This window comes from Protopterus annectens, chromosome 11.part0 (assembly GCF_019279795.1).
Source record: "Protopterus annectens isolate FY-2018-M chromosome 11.part0, PAN1.0, whole genome shotgun sequence".
In the NCBI taxonomy this organism is placed as follows: Eukaryota; Metazoa; Chordata; order Ceratodontiformes; family Protopteridae; genus Protopterus; species Protopterus annectens.
The window spans coordinates 138,317,862-138,339,484 of NC_056745.1; the positions used below are offsets into that span (position 1 = coordinate 138,317,862).

General features: G+C 39.2%; 1 protein-coding gene across 5 annotated transcripts in view; it reads left to right on the top strand.

Annotated features, from left to right (window-relative positions):
* LOC122815212 (voltage-dependent L-type calcium channel subunit alpha-1C-like) overlaps positions 1-21,623 on the top strand; it is a 2,602,552-nt gene that overhangs the window by 2,153,138 nt on the left and 427,791 nt on the right. For all 5 annotated transcript variants that reach the window (XM_044087523.1, XM_044087521.1, XM_044087522.1 and 2 more), the window contains one exon: positions 4,852-4,982. In XM_044087523.1, coding sequence (XP_043943458.1) covers positions 4,852-4,982 — 131 coding nt within the window. The remainder of the gene's footprint in view (positions 1-4,851; positions 4,983-21,623) is intronic.

Genomic DNA, 21,623 nt, shown 5'->3' on the forward strand with positions numbered 1-21,623 from the left:
ATTGTAGACGCTGTGTCTAGAGCAGTAGTTTCTAACTTAGTCTTGAGTGTTTGCAGACTACCAGTGAATGTCTAGCAACAAATGCAGAATGTCTCTTTCACTGAGAGTAACATTTGCAATAAGTAGATATCAGAGACTCTTAAAGGTGACAAGGAGGACAGACAGAATTCCTCATTTTTCCACCATCTTCTTATCTTTTAAGAAGACCTATAAGAAATAGCATTCTTTCAAACCTGATAGGCAACCTAATTAAAGTTTTTGTTTGTACTCAGTGGAAATTCTAGCTTTGCTGGAATTTTCGTTTGGTTTTTACTGTCTGGTTTTTCAGTGACCTTCTCACTCATTGTTTTAGTTTGTTGTGTGGGATATTTTTGCAGTGACCGTACTGATAATGGACATCAGCTGGGTATAACAGCCCTGTGTTTCTAATGCTTAGTCAAACACTCTGCTTGTGCTGTGCTGATGAGGTCATAACAAGGCCGAAATATGCATATCCGCAGCTAGTGGGGTTTGGCTTTATTGGCCTGGAATTATCCAATAAAACGACAAAACAAGTCATGGGTGTTCAGAATTGCCATTAAGCTGACACACTTGATGTTCATAAGGATCATTTGCATATATCCCATGTGCCTCTGATACAAGAGGTATGGGAGGTCATTCAGTGGAAGTTCTAGCTTTGCTGGAGTTTTCATTTTGTTTTTACCACAAGCTTAGCATCAGGAACAAAGGGAAGCCCAAGCAGTAACCATAGGCAACTCTTTAACGGTTCAAACCACAGGGTTTGACATTCTTTCGGTTATTTTCGGGGCTCTGGGGAAGTGATCAAGGGTGGCTTGCTTTCCATGTCTTGACAAAAATGTTTATAATTTTGGATCAAAGTGTGAGTCAGTTTTTTGAACAGAGTAACACAATGAATCTACTTTGAATATTCCAGTGTTGCTGTGTGGGAGGATGTCCATATTCTTTTCCTACAGTCAAGCAACTGAGCCAGTCCTTTGAGGGGCTGGGGTTTCTCCTAGTTTTCAAAAAGATGGGAGACTAATAATCAGTACTTGGCTTGAATGATCTTTGCAAGTTAATTATTTATAAGAAATCCAGAATCCTAACACTGCAGTCTCTCCTACACCTTGTGAGCCAAGAACCTGTCTTTGCAATAGACATGAGGATTGTTTACCTTCATATTTCCATTCATCCTGGCCACATGCAAAGACTTCAGGTACAAGTTCAGAATTTTCTGTTTAAGACTTTGCCTTTTGTACACAGATCAGCAGCTTATATTGTTATTAAGTGTACCGCCCCTCCATAGCAGATTAGCTATTTTGCTGTTATCAGTCCCCATCAAAGAGACTGAACGCTGGTCATATTTAAAGCCTTGGGGATAACAGTTACTGTAATGAAGTCATAAGTGACTGCATCACAGGTGTTGGCCTTTTGGGATCTCAGCTTTAGCTCAGCAACACAAGGCAGTTTTCCTAATTTACAGAAAGATGTCTTCCATTGTGCATCTGTATAAATACTATATCTGCTGCTGGCAAGAATTCGAGCAATTCCTTTTTGCCAGACAGCACATGAGATAACCTCAACAGAATCTTGTCTTCTTGTGAAACCAACACTGAGGAGATCTGTCAAGCCTCATTTCTATTTAGCCTCAGGTCAGAGAGAAATGCATCTGGTGGATAGATGTCTTGAACCTATCTGTAGTGGTATGCTTTGCTTCCCCATTCATGGCAGCACTTACAATGATGGTCACTTCCCTCCAGGGTTAAGAAGGTCATGCTGGAGATTAGGAAGTACAGATAGCTTGGCTATCCATCCAGAACAGGCAGTGAGGAAGCCCATGAAAACATTCCAACTGCAGCTATCCAGGGTATCACAAATTCAGATGTCTAGCACAATAGTAAATCACTGCATTATTGAGCAGAGAAACACAACATCGTTTTCCCTTATTCAGGAAACAGTTTCTTTTTTACAGTGTACTATAAAGGAAAGTCTACTTCTTTAGGTTTATTTAGCTCCAGGAGTTGCCCAAAACCTGCAAGATTCCCAGTCACTTTGGATCTATGAACTCCATATGGCAACTGACATGTAATCTATGACCTATTCTTTTTTTGGTATTTTCCTTAAATCAAACTCTTTGGATTCATAGAAAATCACTTCTGCTCACTAATAACAGACAGATGAGTTGCTTGATTAGGTGTTTTATCCTTGTCATAGAACAAGAGGTTTGGCTCGAATGATTGTGTTCAAAGCTTCCTGCTGTGTACTTCTTTGGAGACACATGCCTTGGGAGGAGACACCAAGCCACTGCTAAGCATGAAGTGGGATTCACCAGAACTTTACCCAAGAAAAGAAGACAAGAACTGACAACTCATTCATCCCTTTTTAGCTTACCTTTTGTCTGCAACTGCCAACCAGCTCAGAGGACCTTTGTGGCTAGTTTTTAAAAATGTTGTCATAGGCAGACCAAGGGTTCCAGAAGATGTTACTTTTAAGTTTATTTGGTGGCTGGAAAGGAGTCTGCCACAGTAATGCATGCTTCAGAATAGAAATGTTAGCTATTTTGACAGAATCCAAAGATTTCAATCCATATTCCAGTGATCCTAATTTAGTCTTAGAATTATTTGCAGTTTAAATTCAGTATTGCCATATCCTACAGTTGAAGTATACCATTTAGCAGCTCCTGCCTTCCACGAGTGTATGGCAAATTGTTTGCATAGGTAGATGTTTCCAAGATGATTTTATTATTCCATCTTATGCCTTCAATTAAAATCCTCCCCTTAGGTGAAATTTATATTTTGTTTTGGAGAGATTAGCTTTTATTACCTTTTGAATGAGAGGTGAATTGTGATATAAGCTCTTTACACTGGAAAGATTAATTGTTGGTGGCTATTACTTCAGCCAAAATAATTTCTAAATTTCAGGATTTGTAGGCAGATGAGGCAGCTTATATTTATTGATAAAACTGAGATATCCTGAAGAATCAATTCTAAATTTCTTCCAGAGATTATTTCAGAATTTATTTTCAACGTATACATTTATTTGGCTTTGGATTTTCTAGCAAAATCTAGTCTTTTAGGATGGACTTTGTGCAGAGCTGTTAAGCTTCATCTGTTTTGTAACAAAAACTTTAGTAAAACTGCAATATTGTTCTTTTGATAAGGAAATACAGGAAAACCCTGTTGCCAAACAGGCATTGTCCACTCAGTTGTCACTATGTTTCTGTTATTTCTTACCAGGGAAATCATTGCTAGGGCCATTCTAGGTCCAGTATACTACTCAGCTGTTTACTGAAGGGGATGCTCTGTCCTTTGACATGTCCTAATATGACTTGGACAATCATGCATACATTTTTACAAAGCATTACATTCTGGACATTCAGTCCAGAGGCAAAGTGGTGTTTGTCAGGCAAATTCATAAGAACTTCTTTTAATCAGGTCCACATTCCACCATTTTCTGTTTTAAGCTTGGTACTCATTTTTCAGTCAGTTACCATAATGATGAAAGTCCAAAGTGGATAGGGAAGTTACATAGCAACTACCACATATCCATATCCTCTGGAGCAGTGAATCATCCAGTTAGCAACCTACCATTCCCCTACACCTTTCTGTCTTAAAGATGTTACTGCTACATTGCCAACAAGGTTAATTTGGAATGAAGCAAAAATTGGATCTATAGACATGGCTGTGAAAAGCTGACCAAAGAGCTGCATCTAGCAGAGAGATGACAGCTTGTAATGAATTGCTCTGATTCATTGCCACCAAGGAGCATATGTTATGGTAGGTGTTATGTAACTTTCTTAGGTCACCTACTGTCAAGTCAATCTTATTTCTTACCCATTTGTCATTTCCTTCAGAGATAATTCTGAGACATGCTTTCTCCATGTTAAAGTCTGTTATTTGTTAAATAAAATGTGTTGTTCTCAAACACAGTACCTGCTTCATGTCATCACCTATCTCTGATAAGTAGGTTGTGTTGCACAACACTGTGTAGATGATAACTGACTCTCCTAGTCTGTTACTCTTACTTTATCAGTTTTTGCTCCAACTTGTGACAGATCTAAGATTGCATCTTCTTATCTGCTTTTGTGAGGTGTAGATCACTGGAATTTGGGTGGATTATGACTTTTTTTTTTGCAAAGGGATATATAAAAATATTGGAGGAGCCTAAACTGTAGTAAAAAAGTGGAACATTTTTAGGGAAGTGTAAGGGGTCTCCTTCATAGCATTGAAATTTCGTAACATTGAATTTCATAACATTGAGACCACAACATCTAATTCCCAAAACACTGAACACACAAAACACTGAAAACTCAGAACATTGAAAGTATGCTTCATAACATTGAAAACTACAATGCATATGTAAATAGCATCCTCTCCACCTATAACAGCACATAACTAACAAACACACTTTCTACTATGTTTCTGCGCACCCCCCACACCCCCAGTGAATTAAATATACCAACTCCAAGATTGCACAACAGTGGAAAAAAAGTTAATTTCTTAACCTCACTGTATCACAATCATCATACACTGAGGTTAGAAAATGCTTGCCCCCCTGCAGAAACGTTGTAGAAAGTGTGTTTGTTAGGTGTTGTTGAAGGTGGAGGGGATCTTATTTACTTGTGCAATGTAGTTTTCAATATTATGAAGCACACGTTCAATGTTCTGAATTTTCAATGTTTTGGGTTTTCATTGTTTTGAATTTTCGATGTTATGGTCTCAGTGTTTTAAAATTCAACATTATGAAATTTCAGTGTTAAGAAATAGACCCGGTGTAAGCACCAATGATCATGGAATCATGACAGAAAATCACTGGTTTCTAATATGTGCTGGTGTCATTTTTTTCTTACAGATGATGAGGTAACAGTAGGCAAATTCTACGCAACCTTTCTCATCCAGGAGTATTTCCGCAAATTCAAGAAACGCAAGGAACAAGGATTAGTGGGAAAGGCAGTTCCCCAGAGAAATGCTCTGTCTCTGCAGGTAAGTTAATATTTTGGTCTATTTAGCAGTAACAGAGTGTGTGTGTGCGTCTGTGTGTGTGTGTGTGTGTGTGTGTGTGTGTGTGTGTGTGTGTGTGTGTGTGTGTGTGTGTGTGTGTGTGTGTGTGTGTTTCTGTGTCTGTATGCTTGAGTCAGTGTGTTTAGGTGTGACACATGCACCCATGCATGTGCATGGGGGCATGTACCTCTGTAGTGATCCAGACATTTATGCAGAAGGATTCCTAATGAAAAAAATGAATATGGATGTCTAATTGTCTGTACATAACATAAGCATTTTGAGAGGCATAATTCATATGAAGCCCGTAAGTCAAGAATATAATATTTTAGGAAAAGTTCTTCTGTCCAGCAAAGTCATAATTTTCCTGCACAAGCCCTTTTTTTCTGTATTTGTAGTATAGTCCTGTCTGTTTCTGGTAGTTTCTCTGGTCTCCACACCCTTCAGTCTTTCCCTCGCAATTAATAACAAGCAGCTTAAAACAATCATTTGACAGTAACAGATGTTATCTTGCAGAGCAGTGTAAATGTTAGGGTGTAATGACTTAGTGCACACGTGTCCAACCTGTGGCCCGTGGGCTGCATGCGGCCCTCAGAGCTCTTCCATGTGGCCCTCAACCTCTAATTGCAACATTGATGTACGCATGCCCCAAAACACTTTTTTTGTTTTGTGTTTTTTGCTCCCGTGACCTGTAACGCTAATGTCAGTGTACGCATGCACCAAAGCACCCTTCTAGTTTTGTTTTTGAGCCAAAAAAGGGTCAGTGTGTTTAAGCCATTATTTTGCGCTGAACAATTAGTGTGTGTGTGTGTGTGTTCCCACTGAAGAGGGACTCATGTATGGATTTACCGCTGTTGCCTTTGAAAGGGACAGCACTTACCTGTGTTAATAGGTAAGAATGGAGTGAGTGCATGCATGAAAGCAGAATTGTGTGCGTGAAAGTAGAAGAGTGTGTGTGTATATGTGTGCATGACAGAGAGAGACGCATGCACAAAGAGGCTAGCAATGATCAGTCTACCTATTGAACACAAACAAGTTAGTTCACAAATATAACGTAAATTAAAAGTACACTTTCATTAAATTGCGGCTTTCCTGACAGGTAGAGTGTTGTATTGAACATGAACTCATACCTCTTAACTGCATGGATTTTCAAAGAATGTCTGGATTTTTGCCTCAACTTCCAATTTGTGTCTTTTGCTTAGGAAATAAAAGTAGTCATCCAAGGTAATGCAGTTCCAGGGAGTAAGAATGAGACAGCGGCCTAGGGTTAATGGGTCAGTAGTGGACTGACTATGTGGGACTGTAGCATATAAAGTTGTATTTTTTTTCAGACAAACAAAAAAGCACCTAGTACTGTTTTTTCATTGGTGGGTTCTAAGCAGTGGTAGATTGGACAACAGAAAGCATAGCTTTGGCGGATCATCAATACTGGAGAAAGAGAAAGTATTTATATGATACAAAAAAGATGCTAAAAAATTAAATACAGCATTTATTTTATTTATCTAAACTTTAGATTAAGAGTAGAGTCCATTGTCATTATAATTAAAGTTGCAGTGGACATTTCTTGCATTGTGTTGAAATAATGCATGAAAGTGCAAATGGAGTAGACCACGCAGAGAATTACTCACGCCATCCAGCCATTAAAGTCACCTCAACCAACTCCCCTATTTCTAACCCATTATCTTCTAAAAGCTCATTGCCTATCACAACTCATTCCTTAGTTTATTTATTTTTATTTTTTTTTTTATTTATCATTTTGTTGACCGGGAAAGTCTGACTAGGTTCCACAGAGCCTGTTTTCAGCGGAGGCCCGGGGAGAAATGCTCCAGATGCATGTCTTTGGAATGTGGGAGGAAACCGGAGTACCTGGAGGAAACCCACACGAACACAGGGAGAACATGCAAACTCCACACAGTAGGCACCCCAGCCGAGAATCGAACCAGAGAACCTCTTGCTATGAGGTGACAATGTTAACCACTGCACCACTGTGCCGCCCTTAGTTATCACATTCTCTTCTCTACTCCCTTCCAAACTATCACGGCAACAACATCCATCTCCAGTCCTACAAACTAGGGATTGTTATAAAGAGTTCCTTCAGTCTGCTTCAGACACACCACTCAGTCAGATCCTCCTACTGCAATCATACGTAGAGCCCAACCCAGGCCAATGGCAAAGCAACTTCAGCACCACTCTCCACATTGCATTGCTCAACACAAAAGGCATACTAGGTAATATGGAACATCTCCATTCTTTCTTTAGTACACAATGTCCTAGCATACTATTCAGAGTCATTGACAAAAAAACAACACCCCCCCAACCTCAACTTCCACTCCTTACCTACCACTCCCTATTCAGTACCAAGCCAGAGTGAAGAACAGGGCTGGAACTCTCTTCATCCTGAAGAACACAATTCATCTCACCTTCCACAACAAAAAACACCACTAACAATGACCATAATCCTAATTGGCTAAGCATCTTACTCACTGTGAATAAATGTTATCCCCTAACTTTGCTAGTATCTCACTTTCCCCTCCAGCCAACACCAGCAAATTCAGTTCCTTACTATCCAATATCTTTGACAACTGTAAAAGCCACAAAATATCATAAACCTAGGTAACTTCAACATCAATCAGTTTAACAAAAAATGCTGTCAGATAATCTTGGGCTGAGGCAACTTGTTAAATATGCCACTCAACCCAACCTCTCCTCTGGCATTCACTCTCTTCTAGGTATTATAATCAGCAATTACCATTCCTCCATCCAAAAAATCTCTATACTTTCCTCTTTGATGAGTGACCACTGGCCAGTAACCTTCACCTCTAGACCTCCCTACCACAAAACTTTCCCAACTCTAGTCAACTTCCAACTTTAGTCACAAAAGAACATCAACAAACTTAATGCCCATCTATCCCAACAAAACTGGGATGACATGCTTAGTCTGCAGGACCCAGATTATATTACCAATGCCCTCACATCCTTCCTCCACAACCTGCAAGGCTATTAACAAGGCTCCTAAAATTTTAAACAGATGGCTTACCACTAAACTAAACATTATATACAAAACCAGCGACACAGCTTGGTTGACATGGAAACAAGTTCCAACTCAGGAAAACAGAGACCACTTTACTCACTTGAGAAACATAGCCAAAAAAGCCATTAGATGAAACAAAGCTAATGCTTAAATTTCTTCACAAAATATAATACTGCATGACCCTAAGAAAGTCTGGAAACTAGTAAAAAAATATGAGCAGTAGATCCCCTCAGAACAACCTTCTACACAACATAAGGAGGCAACCTCTTACACCAGATAACTTTCAATAAGAATGTTCTACTGTCCCAAATACTGACCAAGCCAGCAGCAGTAACACAAAGTACCACCATATCACTGCTATTGACCGACCTCCCTTTTACTTCAGAGCCATCCCCAAAAAGGCAGTTTCCAAAATCATATATAGCATTCTCACAGACACAGCACCAAGCAGTACTGGTATACACCCCTGTTTATCTCACTCTGTAAGAACTACATTCATACACTTCTTAAACACCTTTGTAGTTTTTTTAACTTGCCGGTGATTTTTTTATCTCTTATATGGAATAAAAGCCAGAACTAGATCCATTCCAAAAACCAGCAATCATTCTACTGTTACCAGCTTCAGACCTATATCTATCCTACCAACTTTAAGCAAAATGATTGAAAATCTGATCTACAACAAATGTATTAACTACCTACAGACATATAAAGTACTAGTAACATGGCAACGTGGTTTATTATCTGGATGTAGCACAATGTTTGCTATCGGTACACTAGCAGATGCTATTCTTCTAAACATGGAAAAAGGCAACTGCAGTGGAAACATTTTCATTGACCTGTCCAAGGCCTTGGACACAGTTGAGCAGACTATTCTAATTAATTCCTTTCTCAATATAGAAATCAGCAACAAAAGATCCAATTGGTTTTCATATTTCCTCACTGATATGTTATTATTCATGCAACTTGGTCAGCCCACCTCTACCCCAGCCCTCCGAAACAAGTGAGCTCCACAAGACCCCATACTGTCTCCTATTTTTCTCATTATACATTAACAAGCTTCCATCTGACTTTTTCAACCCACTCATATTGCTTTATGCTTATGACATGGTTATTTATAGATCAGGTCCCAACTCACTGATACCTTTAACTTCCTCAAAACACTTTTCTCTCCTGAGTCAGTGGCCAAGTGAAAAAAAAAATATCCTAAACTCTAAAAATCTAAAACCATATTGCTCTTAACACTACAAACCATACAAAAAAAGCATACTTGGAATACTGCACTAAATAGCAGGGTTTGAACATATCCAAACCTACAAATACCTTGGAGTGTATCTTGACTTTTCACTAAATTTCCACCCATACATCCAACTAACCAAATCCAAAATTAACAAATTCCTATTCTTGGCAATGATATTTCACATCTCCTTTCTCCCCAAGGCAGAGATGAAATAGGCAAAGTAGTATCTCTTCCACAATGGGAGTATTTGTTTTTATTTTTTTTTTTATTTTATTTACATTTGCTTCCCGGGAAATTCTGACTGGATACAGGTCCTTTTTCAGCGGATGCCCAGGGAAAAAAGCTCCACATCATGTAAATGATAAATAGAGATACAAAGTTGCAGCAAAAGTAAACATTACAGGTTGTTGGCTTTAATACAATAACAAGATATTGATTATCAACAGTATATACAGTAAATGTTGCAAGTTAAGAGTATCCTATTCCATTTGTTGCCTCATCCTCCAAAAATGAGCTATCTCTAATCCAGTTGATTACAAATAATATATGACAATTTAAAACATTCTCACTGAGAGAACACCACTGCAACACCCTCTCTAAAGTGTCCCTCAAAGAATCACTCTTCTGCTATGCACCATGATCTACTAACTCATCCATGTGGATTCCAACCCATTCTTCAAAAGCAGACTTGTAATTGGAACTAGCCTATAACTTTAGGACCCGCTTCTTCTTCACAGCCAACCTCCTCACCTCACACAGTAAACTAAAAGTCAAAGAACATGTCTCCTCAGTTCTCAACTCCAGTATCTGGGAATCCATACCAAAAACAAATAACCAACACACTTTCATTCCCTATCTTCTGGAAACATCTCAAATCAGACCTCCTCAAACAAGCAAAATTCAAATGCTAAATATCACGTAGACATAATATCCATTATCCAGAAAGCTAGCCTGTCCAACACTTCAAAAATCTAGTTTACTACCAACTGTACTGCCAGTACTTTCTCTCTTGTGCTAATCAGCTTGCTTATTCAGCCTCTTCTGTAATCAACTGTAGGAATGCCACAACTCACAGTCTGGGAAATATTAACCTATTGCTTTATTCTCTGTAGTTTGTATTGTACTTTGCTTTACAGTGTATAATTGTAGACTTTATTTTTTACATACTGAATGCATTCTTTTTTACTTCTACTTTCTGTGTTATGAACACCCAGGCTGAACCTGAAAATGGTTTGTGTGGATCAGTGTTCTACCCCAGTTAACCAAGTCATAGATAAGTAAGCATGTAAACAGAGAAATGAATAAATAATGCATAAATGTTGTGTAGTGCTCATGATGTTTTCAGATAAGAGCATAATGTGTTCACACACAAGGCATGCTAAACACTTGCTAGAGTTACTAGTCAATGCAATCTAGTTCTGTTCTCTTCTGTTCTCTCCTTTCTGCATGGTAGCTAAGTGGCAGTAAACTGCAGTAGCAATGCATAGTGTTTTGGGAAGTAAATAGTTACAAGTGTCCATTTTGATCTGTGATTTCAGTAGCTAAATAAGTGGATTAACTGATTTAAATGGCAGAGTCTGTTCATGACTCACACTAGATTACTGTTCTTTCTCATGCAGCGTAAGTCAGATCTTGGAACAGAAACACAACTTTGACAGATGATAAGTACTACTTATCCAGTTTACTTTGCCTATTCCCTACTTATCATCCTTCAAGCTATCCATATTCAGGACTCACTTTATTCAGTTCAAGGTCATGAGGACATGTAGCTTATTTGGACAAGCAGTGAGTGTAAGACAATAAATTGTCCTGGTTGGGATGCATGTCCTTTTAAAGACACACACACACACACACACACACACACACACACACACACACACACACACACACACACACACCTACACATACACACATACATACTCAGATATGCATGCTGCACACAAATCTAGGGAGAACTATAGAGCATTGTCAATTCACCTTCATGCATGTCTTTGGAATGAGAAAGGAAAGAAGAGACTTCAAGAAAAGCCTATGCAGACACAGGGAAAATATGCAAATTCCATACAGAAGACACCCCACTTGTAATTAAACTAGACAAAGTAATATCAGGTAACAACACTAAACAATGTATCACTCTGCATCCCCTTAACCATTAAATATATTGATTATGCTAATAAACTACTTGCTTAATTTACTAATGCCAATAAAATGGCATTTCTGTCTCATTCCTTCCCAAATTTCCTCACAGTTTGACCTCTAACTCAGGCTGCTTCATGCTGTCAGTGATGTATTTGCAAAAACTACTTCCACACATTTCCCCCGAGCTGTCTTTCCATCTTCAGATTATGTTCTGTCTTGTCATTTGACTTATTTTAAGCAATTAACCTTCTTGCAACCTCATGGAGCAGGGTTGTGAACTGTAGATTTGGTTCACAAGTGCAAGTTTCTGTTAAAGTCATTAATTATTACAGGTTCTCTTATTTGAAGAGCACATCAGTTTGTCGGTTGGGCTGACAGTTGGGATACCACCTCAAGAAATAAAGAGCATGCCTTCCAGCCAGCTGACATCATGATCACTGATTCTGTTTTCTGTGGGTGCTGGTTTTGATCATTTTTATTTGTAAGTTAAAGGTCTTACCAGATTATTACAGCCAGCACTTAGCTGTGCTAGAGCTAATTTAAATTGAAATGCTGTGAAACTATGAGGAAAAATAAAGTGGTTCCTTGTTCATAGCTTTGTAAGTTTAAAAAGAGAAGAAAGGCAAACACTATAGTAACACATCTCTGAAGCTCGAAAGAAATTCTTAGAAAATGTAAATTTATAATTCAGAGTTTCTTATGGAGAATGAGAGAGCAAATGAAATAAATCACGTTACCTGCATAGTACTAATACAGCATCTAGATGCTGGGCTAATCCTATTGCAATACCGTGTCTGTTTTTTTAACAAATTAACAGAAAGATGTGTTGTACACATTGTTGAACAATCAAGGCCACAAGAAGTCTATGTGGTACATTTGTAATGTGCTGTCCCATTACATCTCTGAGCTAGGCGTAAACACTTATGCAACTCACTGGATTGTCAGCTGTGCTTTGCTCTGGGAATGAGACACTTATATGGTACGTACACATTAGCACCACACTAACAGGAAACTATACTGTACATTGTTGACCAGGCAGGAAACATGAAATGCATTTAGTACACTGTGGAGTGAGAAAGTAGCATAGCATTATTAAGTGATAAATGTTGCTTTGTGATAGCTGATTATGGTGGTACATAAAACGTGCAGATTCTTATTAAAAGTACTGACCTAAGAAAGAGATGTGCAATAATATTTTCCCTTTCTTGTGTTTGTGCAACATAAAGAGGAAGTAACACTGTTGTATGAAGTACATGGAATAGACTACTGAGTGGTGCTGTGAAATTTTGTTTTGTACTTTATGGTGCCACAGAAGCATGGTACAGCATTTTAAATGACTAGGGAAAGCAACATTTCACATTTTAGTGTTAAATGAAAAAGTGAGACAAAGATCGCCTGAGATTCAGCAATAATTTCGCCACTCACTTAAATTGCCTATTACAGATAGTTCAATTTACATGATCTGTGGAAAATGTGATTCAGAGACAACTGTAGCCATACAATGAGGAAGACCATTATTGTCTCATTAGCATGCCTCTAAATCACACCTTTTTGCCACTAATGCCATCAGGCATGTTGTGGTAGTAATGTTTACACTAATGGCCGATGCATCACACTGGCACACACAAAGCAGACATTCATATGCACACAAACACACACAGACACACACAGAGTGACACACACATAGACACACACACACACACACACACACACGCACACACACACACACACACACAAACACAAACACACACACACAACACACAAATCAAAATATCAACCCTCCTCTCCACACACTCAGACAGTCACACACCCACACCCATCCAACCATAATGACAGATATGCATATCCTCCCATATATATGATTACATCCTTGACTCTTTGTTCCTTTTTTATACTGCCACCACACACCAGGACACACACACACACCACAAGACACACACAACACACAGAGACATTTTTGTACATATGCATGATCCACACACACATATTCCACACACATAAGCACACTTCCACACCCTTCACTCCCACAATGCATTTCAAAGCTCTTGCATAATTATGACCTTTTAACTTATATCCATAATAAATAATACTGAGTAATAATAATTTGTTAAAAAATTTTTTTTAATAATATAAATCATATTTTTTTAATGATCCAATGTCCCAAGAGTCGTCTTTCAGTCTATAGTTTTCAGGATTTTGATTTTCAGGCTTATAGTGTTTCAGGCTTCTGATAGGGAACCATATATATATATATATATATATATATATATATATATATATATATATATATAGTTTTGCTATCACATTGGTGATTGCACTATGTGCGATCAACCAATGAGCGAAATTCAGGTAGCAGAACTGGAAGTGTGATCACAGCATTGTCGAACCTTACAATAGAGAACATTTGCTATAGCAAGGTTCAACAATGTAGTGCAGATCACACTATAGTGGGGATTGGGAAATGTACCCTTTCGTCAGTGTAGTGCGATCTTGGAGTTTGCATATGTAAGTAGGAAAGTGTGGGGGGTGGTCAACATGTTCGATATTCAACTTCACTAAAATGCTTGGTTCGGCATTTACACTGTTCGGTGTTCTGATTTCCAAACATTTAGTTCGAACATCTGTACATTTGAGCATTGTACTGTCGAACATGTGATAGTAAATCATATATATATATATATATATATATATATATATATATATGAGTTGGTGGCACATTTCCATTACCTGAAATGCAGTAGTCCCTAATGTGTGCTTATCAGTAAGTAAATTAATGAGTATTCTGGTGTCACTTGTACATGGTCTGCAATTGCAACAATGCAAGTGTTTAAAGAAATTTCTGCAGTCTCATACTCTGACTTAGCATAGTAAATTTCAGTAATAGTGGCTGATGTAGCAAAACATAAAAGCTTGACTGAGGCTTCAACAACAAATTTTGTCATATTTTTAATTATCTTTCATCAGATTTATATCCTGACTTATACTAATAAAACCAGTTAAAAACTGTATCATTCATATTTACGTTTAATATCAGTTATCCCTGGTGTATGACAGATTGTACTGATTACTAGTTTTCTAGTAGCTATTGTATGACTCTAACATTTAATAATAACTTGAAAAAAAGGTATTTTGCCATAATAATTGTGACAGGATTGAGGGGGTAGTGAGGCAATATTAAAAACACCTGATAACATTTGCTTTTTTAAGATTCTCTTGTACGTTAATAACTCAGAAATACCTCATAGTCTTTATTATTTTACCATTTTATCAGTGAAATAATACAGAATTTAGATTAAAATAATTATTTTTTCTATGACCATGAAAGGTATCAAGAGTTGAAAAGGGCAAAAAATCTGTTAAACTATCGTTTGTTAAAAGTAGTCGTGACTGTGTACTCTCTTATCCACTGAGGATATCAATGAAAATAATGTGCACCCTGTTACTTTGCAACATTACAGTAATATGTGACTTGAGTTAAAAATCCTTTTGTTAATATCCTTGTTACTTGTGTGCAACAGCCACAAAATATGATTACTTTACTCAAATAATACGAAAATACTACTGACATACTGACCTAAGACTCCCAACAGATTTAACTAGATATGAAATAAAATGTAACATTATTGCATTTCTGTTTTACTCATTGAGACACTTTGCTATCATTACTTTTTATAAAAAGTGCTAATTGAAATTATATATTTTAGGTTGCAGCTAGATACAATTCAAATTGTGCCAAATAATCAATGAGTTTTAAATTGATATTCAAACATATTTTATCATATTAATATAGTAAACATTTTTTGGTAGATTTTTCATAATTTCTTTAGTGATGGATTGGATTGCCAGTAGTCTGTGCTGAGAGCATGCACATGTTTAGAGGGAAGACAGTCTATCCTTTTCTGTGTAATGGTCAGTCTGGGTTTTTCTAAATAAATCAGTGTTTCCTAACTTGTGTAAAATATTTTTAATACCTTATGAACAATATACTTTCATTATAGCAGAGTAAATATTGGATGCCCGGATTGTTTTTATTTCTTTATTTATCTTAATTGGGAGGGGTTTTACTAAATTCCAGGCTTCTCTCCTTTTTTCAACCAACCTAAATGAGAAATTGCTATCTCAGTGCAGATTGTGCAAGGTATGAACTTTATGGGTCTATATTAGTTCGTCGAAAACTAACTACAGCATACATCCATTCATCAAACATAAATCAGCGAATTGCCATTCATTGAACATTCACATCAGCAAACATTTTACACAGGGCAGTGAGTTACTTGGCCAACATACCCACCATCAAATACTCACCCGCTTATATATACCAACTCTGAGATTGCACTACATTGGGGAAAAGGGCACATTTCCTAATGTTGGCCAAGTAACTCACTGCTGTATGAAAAATGTTCGCTGATGTGAACGTTCGATGGGCGTCCGTTTACTGATTTATGTTCGATGAATGGCCGTTCGCTGAACTTAGTTTTCAAAGAACTAATATAGACCCGAACTTCATATATAACTAGACATTTTCCTCAAGTGAGAAGGACCACTAGCTGTTTATCATTGAGATGTAAGCTGTATGATGCTAGTTTTAGGTAGCTGTGAAAGATGAGATGGTTTGGCCCTAAGTGATTGGTAAACAGCTATTTTAAATTGCAGTAATATTCCTTGGTTCATTATCTTCAGACAGTCACATGAGTTAGGCCATTCTTCCTGTAACTATTTTCTTGTTGATCTAAATGCTACACTGTTGAATGTTGGAGTGAAAAAAATAATAATTTGTATTTCTAGTTCTTGAAAATCCCCCTGCACACCCAGTCTGGGAAAACACTTCACTGACCCCCAACACAGAAGTGAGGAGAAGTGCAGAATCAAAGATTCTGATCAAAGATCAAAATATTACACATTCAAAGAAAAAAGTGTTTTTGGCTATAGCAACATTTGATGTAAATGTGTTTGGTAGCTCAACATGAATCTGTTAGTGATTGTGTTTAATTGCTGTGCTTTAAGTATATTGTTAGTGGTAAATTAGAACACTTGTAATATTTTATAAGTCTAATCACCTCGTATAAGTGGCTATTGAGTATTTCAAATTTATTAGGAGCTACTGCCACCTAGACCTTGAAAAGTAACTTGAAGTGTATTTCGTAACTGCATTACCTGAACTGCTGAATACGACATTGGGCCTATCTTCATTCCCATTTTTATTCACCTTTTCAGTGTTTTTCTGCCTAAGACTGTACATTATTGGGAGAGTCTTTCAAATTCCCTCCCATACTCTGTGCTTTTTTTAAAATTGATTATAAGGTATTTATATTAAATTATTTTATTAAATTGTTGGAAATTTATATCTTACTGAAAGTTCCTGATGTCCAGTTGATTGTCCCTTAAATGTGGGTAAACAGATAACGTTATGTAGTCCTATCTCACCGTAATTCTTTTTGGATGGGCTCGGAGCTGAACCTCAGCTCCGACTCAGCCGATACTAAAGCTCGAGAGGTTTGAGGTTATCTTCTTTACTGACTTGTTGACTAAGTGAAAATTTTCTGATATTTTTGACTTTATCTGTTCATCTCTCTTATTATCTAGAGTGATTGCATGAGTGTTAGCTTCCCCTGTCCCTTTCTTTAAGGATTGTACGGCCCGTTTAAGTTAGAGGGCCATAGTTGCCCGTTTAAATTAGAGGGCCTTCCTCTCTGTGTGTTAGTTTTCTCCTTCTCCTTCTATATATATAAAAAAAAAAAAAAATATATATATATATATATATCATAATTTCTCTTATAGTTCTATTATTAGTATTGTATTTGCTCCTTCCTTCTGTTGAAAACCAGTATGTCTAAGGATAGAGAACACGAAGAACACCGCCCTTCTGGCTTTAAAAAGTGTGATAATTGTTCTCAGAAAATGTTGCTGACTGGCAGTCACACCAGTTGTGTGTACTGTCTTGGAGACCCTCATTTATAAGAACCCTGTACCTTCTGTCATGCGTTCAGCACCAAGGTTCTTAATGAAAGTAAAAGAAAACTTATCGATAGGGGACTTATGACAAGTTCCTTCCAAGAACAGCTGAAACAAGGTCGTACAGTTTCTAAAAGTCATAAAAGGAAATCTCCATTGGTTCTTGCTTCTGAACCGGTAAAAAAATCAAAATCGACGGAGCTGAAGAGTTCTGGCTGCGATTCTGCTTCTTTGGTCTCAGTGCCATCTGTTTCATCGGTTCCGAGACAGTCATCTCTGTCGAGACACTCACTGATCTTGGAACCAGTTTCACCAACTTTAAGATCTCCAATTTTGGAAAGGAGGAGATCTCCATCTATCTCCACCCGTTCCTTCAGGACACTATCTGATGAGGATGTAGTGCAGGTGGTGAAGAGTCTGCTATGTGACCCGGCGCTGGCACAAATTTTAGCTCCTCCAGACCCAAAGGCTTTGGATCCATCCCATCTTCAGTCTACTGTTTCTCCTCTGACTGCTTCGCTCTCAAAGTCTAATGTTTTGGGTGATTTAGTGCTGGAATCCTTGGTTTTGAGAACTCTTCCTGCTTCCTCAGAACTAATAACTCTAACTTCATCGGCTCAGTCTGGAGTCGAGTGGTCTGGGAGCCGACGCTCTCCGGTCAACTCCGAGAGGGATAGTCACCCCATTTTTTCTTCAGATCCAACCCTCCCTCTCGGTGCTTTGGCTCGTGTAAACTCGGCTCCCACGTCCGCTTTGGAGCCTGCCCCTCCTGCTCAGATTCGACCTTCCATTTCCTCGGAGCAGAGGTCTTCTTTAGAACAGGGTGGTAAGGCTTTAAAGGCAATAGAGAGAGCTTTGTCTAGTGTTAAAACCATGCCATTGGACCTGACGTCCCTCAGCAGCAGGTAGCAGCCTCTTCTCCCCCACCTGCCCCTAAGCATAGGGAACCAGAGCCCCAAGGAGCCCCCATTGGAGGTGTCCCCTCTTCCGAGACCTCCCCAGATTACCCCACTGGAGAGGTCCCTCGGAAGAGAGTTTGTAAGAGGAAGCATATTGACTCACCTGGGTCTGTCACTTCTGACACTGATTTGGATGAGTCGGAAGGGTCCCCAGGATCCCCCTCTGAGGATGTCTCATTTGCAGACATCCTTGAAATCCTTAGAGGGGTGATTGGAAAATCTCTAACCCTACTGAGGATGAATCCATGTACCTTGAGGCTTTTGGTTCCCAACCTTCCACCTCCTGGGTGACACTGCCATATGATCAACTATTAGGGATCATATCTCGGAAAGCTTGGACCTCTCCGGACACAGTAGAGCCTGTTCTGAGAAGGCCGAATAGATTTATTACTGCTCCAGATGACAAAACATTTCTAACCAAGGGTGTATCTGTGGTTGCTATGGTGGTAGCAGCAGCCAGAAATAAGGAGTTATCTGAGACATACTCAAATATCCATCCTCCTAATAAAGAGTCTAGGATGATGGATAGGTTTGGAAAGTGTACCTTTTCTTCAGTGGCGTTTATCTTACGATCTCTGAATTACCTGTCCCATTTTACTAGGCTTTAGGGATCTCCTAAAGGAGTTGGGAGATACCCTTCAGGGTTCAAAAGCTTTGAGATCCGCTGACGAGGTATCTTCGCAGCTCTCCACCCTTACCTCTAATGCTAACTCCTCCATGAGGCTGATTTCCTATGCAGCTGATGGAGCCAGCAGGGCGGCCGCAGCAGGGATCTCTCTTAGGAGACATTCCTGGATGCATCTATGCAATTTTACAGAATCCTTCAAGTCGTCCTTTACCAACGTCCCCTTTGATGGTTCAACTCTTTTTGGACCTCAGGTAAAAGAGACTTTGACCCAGTGCGAGCAGGAAGGGAAAACCTTATCTGCTGTTGGAGTCCGTTTCTCCCTACCTTCCAGACCTTATCCCAAAGGTCAAACGGGAGAGAAAATGTAGTTCCGTAAATCCCAAAAAGGTTTCCCTCAAGCACAAGGTCAACCCTCCCCTTGAGGCAGAGGGGAAGGTTATAATGGAAGGCACCATGCTTGCAGCAGAAGGGGACCGCAACACCAGGGTGATAGAGATGCTTTCTCTGATCGATCCTTTCATCGCTCCTGAGGGGTTGCCTGACTGTCTGTCTCTGGAGGCAGTCGGGGGTCGTCTCTCACTGTACCCAAGTGTCTGACTACAAATTTCCCAGTATCAATGGGTACAACATATAATTTCCAGAGGTTACCTCATTCCTTTTTTTTCCGATCCCCCTACAAATCGGTCTTTACCAGATGTATCACCCAATCAAATAGACTGTGCAACATTAGAGGTTATCTCGTTGCTTCAAAAAAAGAGTCATCCAAGAAGTCCCCACAGAGCAAATAGGATCCAAAACTTACTCAGGATTCTTTTTAGTTCCAAAAAAGACCAGGGACTGGAGATCAGTTCTAGATCTCAGAAAGCTAAACAAGTCTGTAAAACAATCGAAGTTTCGTATGATCACTCTGCAGTCAATTTTTTCAGTTTATCGGAAAAGTTAATTGGATGTGCTCCATAGATCTTCAGGACGTGTACTACCATATCAAAATGGACAGGCTCTCCAGAAGACATCTGCACTTTCGGCTGGGAGCCAGTCATTTTCAATTTCTAACACTGCCTTTTAGTCTCACTACAGCCCCCAGAGTGTTCACCAAATGTATGGCAGCGGTCACGGCTCACCTGAGACGTCAGGGATTCCAGGTGTTTATGTACTTAGACGACTGGATCCTCACTGCTACTACCAAGCACCAACTAATCCGAGCCAGGGACAAGACTCTATCCTTGTGCACCAGATTATTAATTACAGTAAATCTAAAAAAATCTGCCTTATCTCCATCGCAGTGCATTTTCTTCTTAGGCTCAGACATAGACTCAACCACCATGACAGCAAAACTGATACCAGAAAGAATAGAATTGTTGCACAACCAAGTCAGATTCTTGTTGACCAAAGACAAAGTACAGGTCAGGATAGTTCTTCAAGTTCTAGGGACTATGGCATCCACCATTCTTTTAGTTCCCCTAGCCTATCTACACATAAGAGTACTTCAGTGGCTACTGTTTGCCCAGTGGTCAATGCAGAATCTACCCTTGTCCCTCTAAATACTCATTACATACTCCTGCAAGAAGGATCTAACATGGTGGTTACATACAGATCAGCTTTATCTAGGTCGTCCCCTTGTTCTCCCTCAACAAAATGCAGTCTTGACCATGGACGCTTCCCAGATAGGGTGGGGGCATTATCTGGAAATGACGGTCCAAGGTATCTGGCAGGATCATGAGAACCACTTGCACATAAATATTCTGGAGATTAGAGCAGTGTTATATGCGTTGCAAGCACTTCACAGTTCTCTTCTCACCGGGTCAGTTGTGATTCAGTCAGACAACATGTCTGTAGTGTGGTGCATAAACAAGCAAGGAGGAACCAAGTCTTACCCACTTTGTCGAGAGGCACAAAGAGTATGGAAATGGGCAATGGACTCTCAATGTTTTCTGGTAGCAACGCACATTCCAGGGAAGTCCAGTGTGACAGCAGACAAACTTAGTCAAGCAATTCTGATGCCTCACGAGTGGTCCCTGAAAACAGAAGTTGCAGAAGAGATTTTCCACAAATGGGGCCACCTTGCTGCAATCTATTCACCATGTACATGAACCCCAAATGCAGCAACTTCTTTGCCCTCATTCCCCATCCTGGGATGTCACCTAGGGATGCTGTGGTCCACAATTGGCCTCTGGGACGTCTTTATGCTTTTCCACCCTTTCCTCTCATACCCAAAGTGATTCAGAAAGCAAAACTTTTGAATAGTACCCTGATCCTCATTGCTCCTTACTGCCCTCACCAAGTCTGGTTCCCCTTCCTGTGGCCTTATCTCTTGGAGGAACCATGGATTCTGGAACCATTTCCAGACCGTCTGATTCACTAATCAGGACAGTTCCATCCTACCATCCAAACCCTGAAATTGACAGCATAGTTGCTCCAGTTCCAAGAATAGCCAGGTGTATATCCCTTTCTCCTACTGTTAAACACATCCTCATTTCATCCTACAAACCTTCCACCAGGAAGTTATACTCCAGCAAATGGAAAAGGTTTTCCATTTGGGTGGCTAAACAAGGCATAGATCCCTACTCAGCCCCCATAGAGTCTATCTTGTCCTTCCTCTCATCTATTTTTCAAGAAGGAGCTGCAGCTGCTACCATTAGAATTCAGTTGGCTGCCATCTCAAATTATCATTTTGGGAATG